Below are 13,091 nucleotides of genomic sequence, written 5' to 3' on the forward strand. Positions count from 1 at the left end.
GATCACACAGGGGGAAGGAATGCGGCTTTTAAGCCCATGTAATGACCTGGCTTTCCCCGGAGGGATTGAAACAGGGGAGTGACGGGGTCCAATTTTCCCTTCAGGAGATTATTTTTATGACTCATGCTCCTTGCTCCGGACAATGTTATAATCTATTTGGGTAAACTGGACCAACACAAATGAAACATTTTCGTGGACAAAGCAAGATACACTTATTACTCGACTTGGACTGTCAAATACCAACCAACTGGCACAGCTCGGAGAGGGCTTCACAGAGGAGGTGATGGGAAAGGGCCTCAGAGGGAATATCAGAGTAAGTGGAGGGTTGGGGCCTGGGGAAGCATGGCAGTCAGGGACACAGAGGGAACCGGGGCCAGGAGAATAAGAATGTTTTCCCCACCCCAGGTGGGCAGCGACATTGAGCTCATGGCTCCCGATGTTCCGTGAAGGATACAGAGCTGGCCCTTGGGATCAGTCAGAGTTTACCCTTTTTACCTCTATCTACCCAGGTCCAGAGGAGGGTCCAAGTCACCGCGGAGTCCCTGTCCCAGCCGGGGTACAATCCCCACCCAGGGGGAATAAAGGAAATAGGAGAGAACAGTCCTGGGGAAGAAGGGGGGGGTCAGGATTTCTCAGAAGCTGCCTATGCAGGGACAAGACACAACTGCTCTGCTTCCTCCTGAAGTCCCACTCTGTCTGCAAAAGGGGAAGCGCCGGTGCTCACCAGGGGCAGGTCACACAGACAGGGATTGCGCTTGGGGCATCAGGCCGTTGGTTCTCAGGACAAGGTTGGGGGGGCCTTTGGGGGAAGGGAAAGTGCTGGATGCCTGAGACCCTGGGAGGCAGTTATTTTTATCTGGTGAAGGCCTGAAAATAGGCCTCGGGCAGGGAGGGCAGCAGAAAGGCACAGGCAGCCCTGCTCTCCTGACAGAGCACACCTGCTACCCCTCCCTCTTCCCAGAATCCTGCAGCAGAGGATGGGGCGCCAGTTCCCCATTTTATTAGAGTTAACTCTGGCTCTGGGTGTCCCATGAAGTGCTCCTCAGGAAGGCGGGCCAGGCGGGTTCGAACTCCTTTCATGACTTCACACTGTCATTTGTCTCTTCTGTCCCCCAGCAAGTTGCCTTTTGACTTTCGAAACCAGGGAAAGAAATCGGCCCACTTCCTCTACCTCCTATCCCAAGAGGCCTGGAGGCTGCCACATGTACTTTTGTTAACTATCACCACAGGCTGGGGGCGGGTGTGGAGGGGTCGGGGGAGCGTCCTGAACCTATCTTAAAGATAAGGAGCAAAGCAAACTCCAGAAGGAGAGTCGAAGAGAGGAGGGCCAGGTGGGACCCAGGGCTGGAAGGTGCTAAGGCAAAGGCAGGCCAGAGGGAGCACCCAGCTCACCTGCAGCCTGCAGAGACTTGCAGAATTACATGCATTTGGTCTGCCCCCTTCCTCCACTCCCCACCTCAGCCCCAGCTCCCAGACCCTCTTCCCTTGTCATCTGAGCCCATCAGGAACCTGGAGGGTTCTGGAAGGTTACCAAACCTTGCCCAGCCAGCAACCCAGGTGGCGGGAACAGAGCCTCCTGTGTGGCCTCCCCGTCTGCGTCTGTGTGTCCACAGTCCAGGCTACACACGCCCAGCTGTTTGCGTATCAGGAAGTGTGAAACTGAGAACAAACACTCAGGAGAAGAGCTGCGGGAATGGGGGTAGGGTGGCAAGAAGAGCTGGGCGTGGGAGGCGGAGGGAGCTGGGGAAGACAGGTTTTCTTCTCTGAACGCCTTTGTCAGATCACCCCAAAGAGCAAAGGGCTTAGCTCCTGGGTAGCTGGGAAGGGCCCCCAGCTCCAGGAGAGAGAGGAGGGCTTGATTCCTCATCTCTGAGGCTTATCATCTGAGACTGTGGCCGTGGAGGGTCCTGCCCCCTCTTCTGGAGGGGCCTCCAGGTGCAGACCAGGCTTCCTGGCTCGTCCCTCCCTAGCTCTTGCCTCTGCTCCAGAAAGAACCAAGCCAGGATGAACAAGCTGGGGTGAAGAGGAGGGACCTACCCTGGGTCACACCCCAGGACTGGGAGTCTCAGCCTCACAGTTTTTACCTTGAGAGCGTGAGCTGTTAGAAAGGCAGGCAGGTAGGGAGTGTTTTGGCCCCTAAATCTGTTATCTTTACCCAGACAAATGGGACTCAAATTAGGCCCAGTGACAGATAAGAACCGAGCTGTAATCTAAGAGGGGCATGCTTCTGGTGGGAACATGTACCTCCCCTTCCTTCAGGGAACTGGTGGGCTGATAGAAACAAACAAGCTCTAACCTGCGCTCGTTCCCAGAACAGGAGAAAAAATTAGAATCCACTCACACTCAGGCTCTAAGAGCTTCCCCTGCAAACTCACTTACCCGTCACAAGAGCCCCATGAAGAGAGTACTAATATTAGTACATCCAGTTTGCTGGTGGACAAAATGAGGCACAAAGGTTCATTAATCTGCTGAAGGTCTACAGCTAGTAAGCAGTCGAGCAGGGATTCAAAGCCAGGCAGTCTGGTTCCTCTGAACTTCTTTCAAATATGCATCCTTTAAGTAATGACAACTATGCCCCTGTGTCTGGGCACAGCAATTCATAGTTTATAAGGTGTATTTCGTCTGTCTGTCCTCCTTCCTTCGGATAATATTTCAGTGTCTAAGTACCTGGCACTGTACTAGGTCCCCAAAAGGATCACCTGATTTTCTCAACCCCATGAAGGAGAGGGAGAAGGTAATGGCCTTGTTTTCATCTTCAGATGAGGAAACTGAGGCTCAAGAAGGTTACCCATGGCTTGCCCAAAGCCAGTTTTTTGTTTTTTTTTAATTACTTACTTACTTACGTACGTATTTATTTATTTATTTAGTGGCTGCGCCGCGCAGCATGTGGGATCATAGTTTCCCAACCAGGGATTGAACCCCTGTTCCTTGCATTGGAAGTGCGAAGTCTTGGCCGCTGGACCGCCTGGGAAGTCCCACCAGTGGTTTTTAAAACCGACAACGCATGTAAGAAAGCATGAGGCCCAGTACGTACATACACATATACACATATCCACACAAGCCAAAAGTTGCATGAAATAGTACTTATTCTTACTACATGGGATGCATGCCGACATTTTCCTTCTCATTTGTTTTAAAGTGCTGGTTCACCCCACTACACTGATTACATTACCCACTAATGGTTAAGTTGCACAGTTTGAAAGACAGGGGCCATAAGTCTACTATTAATGGCAGCGTCAAGTCTTGCCCTAGCTCTGGCCCCAGACCCGAGTCCTTATGGACCTGCCAAACTGTTCCTCCCTTGAAAAAATGACTGTGCAGACCAACAAACTCCCAGCGAGATCGACCACCAACTCATCCCCGTGTGTTACAAAGCAGTTACACATCTCAATAGTTACTCCTGGGGTAATAAATGCCAAGTCCCCTGGGACACCGGGTGCCAATACCTCATATATCGCAGCAAGTACATAGATGCGTATCTTACAATTCTTGTAAGAATGACTATCTACTGATTTACATCTACCTTTCTTATCCCTCCTTTTTCTGATATCAGCTGATGTCTCAGACTGCGCAACACCCAAGGAAGAGAACTTCACATGCCACAATCACTCTGCATAGTAAGTATCCAGACGCATCTAATATGCACCTTCTTCAGAGGCAAAAACATCTTATATCTGTGTGGTTACTTTTACCTTTTGAAAACATTGTATTATTCCCCTCTCAGTCCGATTCTCACAACAACGCCTCCGTCTTGGAGAGGAAACTAAGGCACATTCACAGAGGGCGGCAGCCTGTCTAATGCCTCAGAGCTTCTCAGAACCACACAGACAGCCCTTCAACACATTTCCGGCCAGAGGGCCTCAGGATGGGGCGAGCGGTTAACTACTCCAGGGAGAAGGAAGGAACGGGACTAGGGATGACAAAGAGGTCTCCACGTGATTGACTTGTTGAGATTTGCCCAGAGTACCAGCCGGAGTCGGAGGCTAAGACCCCACCTGGACAGAGAACTGTGATCCATTAGTAATGCCTGTGCTACAGTCAGGGATGATGGAGTGTCTGCCACCCCCAACCAGGTGGTGCTTCTTCTTCTACCTTTCCCAGGGCAGGTAATGGAGAACCGGGGCTGAGAGGCCTTTTCAGTGACCTTGGCTGCCAAGCCATAGGCAGAGTAGTACCACAGACCCCGCCCCTGGGAAGGACTGGTCCAGGTCCCCCTCCCTCTCCAACTCCAAAAGCAGTTTTAGAGCACAAAGGCCCCAGAGTATATACTCACCAGCAACAGAGCTTCCAGCTGGTTAATATAGATCTCCTCGCTGGCCAGGAACCCTGAGAGAACCAGCTTCCTCATCTCCAGGCCTTTCCCTGCTTCCACCTGTAAAAGCAGATCAAAAGCCAACAGCTCATGAGAAGGGAGACCAAAATCCTGAGCAGCCTGTTTTCTTGCCTTTTTTCTCTTCTTTAACACTTTTGCAGGGGATAAAAGCCAAATACTTATTATAGAAAGTATTTGTAAAATACAGAAATATAAAAGGAAATATAATATAAAATATAAAAGGAAAAACAATCACCCTTACTCCTACTGCTAATGTCTTGCTTTAATTCTCTCCCGTCCTTTTTTTCCCCACATTTCCTTATTTGTATCCATCCACCTATTCAACCTTATAATAGTGAGCAAGATAAAAAAGAACCTGACCCCATGTGTGGGAGCAGTTTAACGGGGGGGTGGGGGGGGTGGGATACAGACAGTTAAGAAGGGAAATCGGAGTCATGACTGAGGCAGGGCACGGTCACATGGAGGGCACAGCAGGGGCCAGAGGAGGTGCCCTGGGGAAGTGATGTGTAAACACAGAGGAGTAGGGATAGAGAGGATGGGATAGAAGTGGGCATGGGAAGCCCGGCCGAGTGGCCTTCCAGCTACACCTCTGACTATATCTTCCTGTCCCTGAGGGTTCAATCCCACAATGGAAGGTGCTGGCTGTGGGCCATCAACTTTACCCCTTGTACCCCCCGACCCCCGCCAGCATTTCCTGACTGCGTAAGGCACAGACGCCAAAAGGCCTCCTCCTCCCTCCAGAATTCCTTCTCCTCTACGGTGGAGATCATACCCCATTTAGCCTTGAGTGGCCACCAACTAGCACAGTGCCCCGCACACAGAAAGTGCTTGAAAACCTTCCGTGAGTGAAAAGACGTAAAATTCTTCTTGTCACCTAAGATCCCCAAGTCATTCCTGGCCCCCTCTTCCTCCTCTCTCCCCCTCCTCTGCCACACTGAGTCCCCAAGCTCTTCAAAGTGTCCTTGCTCATCTCTTGCAAGGATTCTTCCCTCTGCTCCACCCTCTCCTCTGCTGTGGTAGAGACCCACAGCATCCCACTCCCCACTGGATTCCAAGTGCCGCTCTCTCCTGCCTCCGCTCCACTCACCAGAGCCAGATCAGCCTTCCCGGAACGCCACCCTACACCTGAGGCTTGTCAAAGACTTAATGCTGCCAAATGTGATTACTGGGGGACTCAAGTAGGTTCTTCACTCATTTATTTATTCATTCAACAAGCATTCAATAGCCCCTATGCTCACGTGGCTTATAATCTAGTGGGAAAGAAAGACGTTAAAAAACAGAAGCGGAAGCCACATAGCACAGGGAGATCAGCTTGGTGCTTTGTGACCACCTAGAGGGGTGGGATAGGGAGGGTGGGAGGGAGACGTGAGAGGGAGGAGATATGGGGATTTACATATATGTATAGCTGATTCACTTTGTTATACAGCAGAAATAACACACCATTGTAAAGCAATTATACTCCAATAAAGATGTTAAAAAACAAACAAAAAAACACAAAAGCCGAGTAAATATAAACATATGACTACAAAGTGTGATGCAGGTTCAGCATATTCTCTCCTTAAACACCGGCAATGGCTCCTAGTGCCTCTCCCTACTTGTCCAATCTCCCCAACAGCCATCAGATCTCTGCCTTTCCAACATGCCAGGAATGTTCCAGCCTCTGAACTCTGGTTCTCGCCATCCCTGCTGCCTGAAATGCCTTCTCCCACATGGGGTCTTCTCTCCTGAAGACACAGCTGAAGCCTCTGGCCTGCAGTGTCAGCTCTCGTGTCAGAATCTGTGGCACCACCGCAGCACCTGACGCGTGCCCTATCTTGTTACCTGCACGGTGATTCTGTAGGGTCTTTGAAGCACCTGCGTCACGCTCCTCTGGACACCCCTAAAGCCCAGCACCACGTGATGCCCCTAACATGTGGGCACCTGCCATCTATTAAGCCTTGTAAGTCCTTTCCACTCTCTCATTTAGCTTCATCCCTCTCTCAAATACCTCCCTGAGGGAGGTACTATATTTTTCCATTTTACGAATGGAAACAAACAAATAAGACTTAAAAGAGGGAGGAGACTAGCCCAGAACCACACAGCCAGAAAGTGGCAGAGCTGGGATTCCCCTGCAGGTCCTCGAACACCAAATTCTGGTCTCATCCACTGCTCTGATGATTTCCTCACTCTCTTGTTCCTTTCTCAAGCTTCGGATGCTTAACTGGAATCTCAAACAGATCCCTCTCTGGGCATCAAATGCACACCCTTAGCATAAGCTGGGAGAGTGTCTGAAGCTACCAGAAATCTCCTATGTCCGAAGGAGAGCTGCTTTCCCCCTGCTGCATGGCCACCCCAGCATGTTCTCACAGGCTTTCCTGCCCTTTCCCCAGGTGAAGGACTTAACCCTTGACCTTCCATCAGCAAACCAGTTAGCAATTTGTGCTGGAGGCTGCCTCTCCCAGTCTCTGAAATGTAATCTGATCCTGTGATAGAAGAACAAGGTCCTGCCAAAGATGTCCACCTCCTAATCCACAAAACCTGTGACTATGTCACCTTATGCGGCAAAAGGGACTTTGCAAATTGATTAAGTTAAGGATTTTTAGGTGGGGAGATTATCCTGGGAATGAATGAGCAGGTGGACCCTATGTAATCACAAGGGTCCTTGTGAGAGACAGGCAAGAGAATAAGGCTATGAGCCCGCAGAAGGAGAGGGAGAGGCGGAAGGGGACGGGGAGAGATTGAGTGCAAGGCTGAAAGATGCTACACTGCTGGCTTTGAAGACAAAGGATGCGGCCAGGAGCCAAGGAATGCAGGGGGCCTCTAGAAGCTGGAAAAGGCAAGGAAACAGGGTCTCTCCCCTAGAGCTTCCAGAAGGAATGCAGCCCTGCTGACCCTTGAGACTTGTAAGAGAATAAATCTGTGTTGTTTTAAGCCACTAAATGTGTGGTAATTTGTTTCCGGCAGCATTAGGAGACCAGCATGGATGCCAAGCTTTAGGGAGAGACAATGGTTATTTATTGATGGTTTCACAAGTACCAGGCACCGTTCTAAGCACTTTCCGTGGATTAACTCACTGGAATCCCACAGTCTAGAAGGTGTTATCATTATCCCTCTGAGTCACAGAGAGTGGAAAATGCCAGCTGCCCAGAGCTGTGGGCATCGCAGGCAGGCAGCACCCCCTCCAAGGAATGAGACCGGAGCTTGGAGTAGGGCTCGCAGCCCTGGAGGTGGGAGTGGAGGTCAAGGTCAGACCTGCTGCTTCCCCAGCCTGACAAATGGGAACTCGCCCTCCACGTCGGGGGCCAGCGCTCCCCTCCTGTGCCCCGTTCCCTTCCCGTTCCCTGCCAGCTGGGGATTTGCCTGAGGGCCTGGCAAACACCCTCTCAAGGAAGTCACTTAAGCACAATGTGAGCTTAAATGTAGAGCTGGCTGGACCAGGACCAGGGTGAAGACGCGGTGACTCACAGCCCCACCAAGCCTTCCCCCGCCCTGGCATGAGCACAGACCCTTGTGTCAGGCCCCGTGACGGCCCACTGCAGCAGGACCCGCTCCTCGTGAGACTCCAACCTCAGAGTCCAATCTTGAAAGAACCCCCCAGAAGGCAGTAAGTAGTCACCCCCAAGAGTCCCCACTCTGGGCCACATTCACCCTGACATTTTGGCTGGCACGGGGGTGGAGGTGATGGGAAAGGATGTGAAATTAAATTCTGTGCATTTTACCAACAGGTGGCCTGTTGTCAGTTACCACCCAAAACCTCATCCTATGAAAGATGCTACACTGCTGGCTTTCCTCAGACCCCACCTGTCCCTGGCTTGGAATTATCTGGAAATTCACAATTGTTTCTTCAATCCTCCTGGAGCTATTATCATCCCATAAAACACCAGGGCTCAACATCCATTCACTCATTCCCCACCATGTGCCCAGCACTGGGAAGACAAGTGAAGGAGACAGTCTCTGCTCCCAAAGAGCCCTCCAGAGGTGCCCACACACCCAGAATCTCCAGGGAGGGGTTTTCTGGAGTTCAGAGCCCCCAGAGCCCGTGCCACGCTGCTTGCCAGTCCTGCAGCACAAGGAAGCTGCCATCTGGGTGACACTGTCCCCACTTCCTCCCCAAGTGGAGCTTACGAAATGCAGCAGCCACGGGGGGCTAGTTCATGCCCAGTATTTTACATAATCTGCTGGGCTGAAAGTGTCCGCCTGAGGCCCCAAATCCAAGAGGTCAAGTCACTCTGGTAGGGACAGTATCTGCAAGTAAGGCTTAGCTGGCTCTGGCCTGGCCTGGTCTTCTACAGTCGGGGCTAAATAAAGTCTCCAAAGGTTTGGTTCCAGGCCAAGTCAAGACTCTCTCCAGGAGCCTTGATCTCCTCCAAGACAACAACGTGGGCTGAACAAGCAGGGCCACTTGCAATTCAGAGCCTTAGGCCAAGCAGCTCCATAGACAGTAGAATTCAGTCCATGGGCCACACCAGTTTGCAAGGAGCACCCCGTGGATGGGGGGGTCTGGTCAGAGCAGATGCCACTGGGTCTAGGCGCTATGTCCATGCCAAGTATCAGCCTCAACCCCAGGACAGCTGGCCCCTCCCTGAGTTGAGTCGATGCAGGGACTCAACTCCAGCCATTCTCTCCTCTCCCCAGCCCTAGGCACCAGGGAGGTCTCTTTCAGCTAATTCCTCAGCAGAATAGGGGGGGGGGGTAGTGGGGCGGGCACCGCTGGGGGACCCTCCTAAAGGGTAGATCTCCATATTCTGGGCTCCCTGCTGTCTGAAGCTGCAGGCAGGTCCCATGGGGTCCAGCAGTGTTTTCAGAGTTCAGCTATTCACATCCCACACCTTTGCAGTTCTGTCATACATACCACCGGCACTATAATTTACTTAATACTGTTCTTCACAACAACTGGCTTCTTAAAAGCACAGCCTTATCCCAAGCATTATATTTGAAATCACAGGAAAGATGTGCAAGTCACTTTTCTATTTTTATTTTTGATTGCATCACGCGGCATGTGGGATCTTAGCTCCCTGACCAGGGATGGAACCCGTGCCCCCTGCAGTGGAAGCGCGGAGTCTTAACCACTGGACCACCAGTGAAGTCCCTATTCTTTTCTAAGATACATTAAAATTTACGCCTAACTATTAAAGTGCAAAATATATATCCAGGTGCCACCTAAAATCATCTCTCAAATCATCTCATATGTGGCCCACACTTCGGGAAAAAAACCTAAGTGGGGGACACAGGCATGGCCATCACTGCACATGGAGGGAGCGGAGACCTGGACAAGTGAAAAAGAAACACAGGTTGTTCAGATAATCCATTAAAAATCGGCACAGAATTAACCTGAAGGGTTAATCTGCATTACAAAAGGATTTCAAAATTCCTGACAAATGAGTTCTTTATATAGCAAGGCCCCTATCAGCCCTAGGTACCTTTAAATAGAATCCTATGAAAGATTTGGGGGACGTACGCAACACTTTACAGAGGGAAGGTGATGCTGCTATCAGTATTCACGTTATTATCAGTTTATAGACCATTAACTCCTCAAAGGGGAGTGTGGGTTGAAACGCATAGCAAGCTCCAGCTCTGGAGAAACCCACTGCCATCTTCACATCTGTCCCCCAGGAAGATGAAGCATCTCGGAAATCACACTGAAAACAGGATTGATTTATAGGACTGGCATTTGGACGTGTGCTCAGGAACACGACTACTGTTTAAGGTAAGTACTCCTGAAGTAAAGTAATAGCAAAGAGAGAACTGCCTTGGATTTCTACCAGCCGCCAAGAAGAGTCTACCATGCAGGAGTGTGCCCAGTCCACAGCCCAGGACAGGAGCACACCCTCCAGAAATGAGCCCTGACCTCACACATGTACACGTGCACATACACACACACACGGGCACACACATGCGCCCAGTCCAGCCCTGACTCAACGAGAAGTGGTCCCTCCTCCTCTGAATTTAGTACCCTTTTATCAGAACCCTTCTCATGGCCCTCCCTACTTTCTCATTATGTTCCTATTATCTGCGAACTTGCCCCCTTACCCTGAACTGTGAACTCTTTTTGAGAAAGGACCAAGCCTTGTTCACCTGTCTCCTCCCCCAGGCAGCCTGCTTTGAATAGAACACAACCTGACAGTGTTTGTTGAATGAATCAATGAGCTTTCTGTTCGTCTTCTCCCTCTATAGATGGCCAAGCCTGGTAGAGGAGAAGGGCATCCTAGACGTGTTCAGGCTGGGACAGGGGGCTTGGAATCCCCCAACACTCAGGAAAGGGGCCCTCCCCCCAGTGCTGGAGACAGGTCCGGGAACACTGAGGCGGCGAGGTAGAGAGGAAGACTCCATCTTGGCGCTCACAGGGGTCTGGGAAGAACAGCATTTTTAGGTGTGATGTACACCCAAGCCCCTTTGGTATCCGTGTGCTTCCTCCTTAGAACACCTCTGAGATGGAATAAGGCCAGGGACATGGTACGCCCTGTGTGGGCTCCATGGAGCCTCACTCATTCCACCAATCCACTGGACACCAGCCACACACCAAGCACCGTGCAGCGTTCACAATGAAAACAAGAGGGCCCTGCCCTGGAGGAGAGAGGCACACGTCTAGAGTTCCAAACAGAACGAAACAGAGGCTAGCCCGGTATAAGCCAGACTAGAGGTCCAGAGTAAGGGAGGACCCATAAGGCAGCATATGAGTGGAACCCCATCTGTGCTGGGGAGGGTGTCTCAGAGAAGGGCCGTTAGGAACCCACAGAGGTCCCACCCTACACACTACTACTACTAAGCTCCCAGCAGGTGCTCTTGCCTCATAAACAGCCTTTTCCCCATCCTGTTCCTGGGATGGCTGGGCAGACCCTAAGGGCAAGGCCCTGGGGGCCCAGTGAGAGATGTGACTTACCCCAGTGTGCCGAGCTAGCACCAGATGAGAAAACCAGGGCTGGGGCGCCAGCCACTGCCAGCCTCACGTTACGGCTCCTCTCTGCCCCACACCCAGGCCTACAGCGACTGCTCCGCCCCTTCCACACATCAGCCATCTACCCGTGGGTCTGCAGTCTATTTTTACCTCCATTAGCTCCTCCTCTGATCCACACTGTAGCACGGGTGGAGCAGGGCAGTGATCCCCCATCTTACAGGAGGGACAAAGAGGCCCAGAGAGGCTCAGCGACAGCCTCCTGCCCAGAGCAATGCTCCGTGCACCATGCCCTCTGGGGTGCAGTGCTGCCAGGGCAGACAGGCTTGGGCCCCACAAGACGGGCACTCTCTGTTAGGCAGCCTGGCTTGCAGTCTGTGAGCTCCCTGCCATACGTTCTCACTGGCCCTCCCTTCAAGCCACAGAACAGAGAGGAGGTGAGCAAAACACTGAGGTTAGAGGTGAAAGAAAGGAAGGACGGTGTGGTGTGCATGCCTTAGGCAGCACTGGTGCACTTTCAAGTGGAATCCCGGCCCCTGGGGCGGGGTGGGGGGGGCGTGAAGAGAAGGGGATTGAGGCAACCACTCCCCTCCTGCTCTACCTTCGAGGCAACTTCTCTGATTAAACAGAGGCATTGCTGCCGAGACAGCCCCAGAGTCGGTGGGCTGGGGTCCAGCAGATGTTTCCTGCCTATGCCCACCTTGGGTAAAGTGCCTAGGCACCTGGCTCCTGCCTCCAAGCCAGCTGTTACCGCCCCTCTTCGGCTGATCCAATTCTTTCCCTTCAAGGAAGTTCAGGGACCTCTGGCTCTCGATCTCTCCAAATGCTCTCATGCCCTAGCCCAGATTCACCAGATTCCACTTGCTTGGAAGAGAGTGGCTCCCTTGGCCTGAACTTCACAAGTGCACTTATCCCACTGCTGCCATGGAAACAAGGAATTACGGCCTCCTAGTTTCACGTCGACCAGCTCCTCTGGGGCAGCAGGCTGACACCACTGGCGTGCCCACCAGGGGACTCATGTCACTGCCAGAGAAAGCCCTCTGCACAACTGGCCTGGGGAAAGCCAGCAGCCACTCCCCCTGAGGACAACTGGTCCAGGGGGAGGCGGCGGGCACTGCGCCTCTCCCCCAGGAACAGCTGTGCCCAGAGCACAGCCCCTTGCATCCCTTGGCAGGCAGGCGCCAGCCCCTCTCAGGCTGAGGTGCTTCCACTCGGCCACAAGGTTTGTGCACAAATCAGCCATTTCTGCCGCACAGACTTCAGCAGTCAGAGCTGCGAGCCCTGCCCCCTCCCCCGACAAGCATCCAGGGCGTGTCACATTCCCACCTTCACAGCCACCAAGAATGGGGACCCTGAGCCGGGGCTGGTCGGGGTTCCCAGCTCGCACTCCTCCAAGAGAAACACATCTTCATCCTCCAGGACCTTGTCCAAAAAGCCTATCGCCTCCTCTTCCTCTTCCATGGCAGCGGGAGCCGCGGAGGGCAAACAGGAAGCAGGGTCCCAGCAGCAACGGCAGCGGCAGCGGCAGCCGTGGCCGCCGGCGCCCAGGAGCGAGGCCGGCAGGCGGGGACGGGAAGAGCGTGCAGGGCAGGCCTAAACCAGCACGCGGGCCTCCCCGGAGTCCGTCCTGGCGCCCGGCCACCGGCTGCCGATGAAAGGCTCCATTATGAGCCTTCTCCCGCCCGCCGGCTCCGGGTCCTCCCGGAGAAAGGGGAAGCGGGGCGTCCGTGCGGCCCCGGCCGCCTCTCGCGGGGAGCTCCGCCGCCGCTGCCGCCGCCGCGATTCCAGGGCTGTCACCGGAGCCCGCGCGCCCCTGCCGGCCGCCGCGGCCCTTCCTGCCGTGCGCGCCGGCTCTCCAGGCAGGCGGGGCCCCGCTCCCTGCCGCCG

The 13,091-nt window shown here is 53.1% G+C and overlaps 1 protein-coding gene across 3 annotated transcripts in view; it reads right to left on the reverse strand.

Annotated features, from left to right (window-relative positions):
* ABR (ABR activator of RhoGEF and GTPase) overlaps positions 1-13,091 on the reverse strand; it is a 180,332-nt gene that overhangs the window by 69,474 nt on the left and 97,767 nt on the right. For 2 of the 3 annotated variants that reach the window (XM_029212798.1, XM_029212799.1), the window contains exon 3: positions 4,274-4,372. In XM_029212798.1, coding sequence (XP_029068631.1) covers positions 4,274-4,372 — 99 coding nt within the window. Of the gene's footprint in view, positions 1-4,273; positions 4,373-12,530; positions 12,987-13,091 lie in introns of those variants that run through there. The other variant, XM_029212800.1, reaches the window with a different exon arrangement.

This window comes from Monodon monoceros, unplaced genomic scaffold (genome assembly GCF_005190385.1).
Source record: "Monodon monoceros isolate NGI ecotype Baffin Bay Population unplaced genomic scaffold, NGI_Narwhal_1 Super_Scaffold_9, whole genome shotgun sequence".
NCBI classification, from domain to species: Eukaryota; Metazoa; Chordata; class Mammalia; order Artiodactyla; family Monodontidae; genus Monodon; species Monodon monoceros.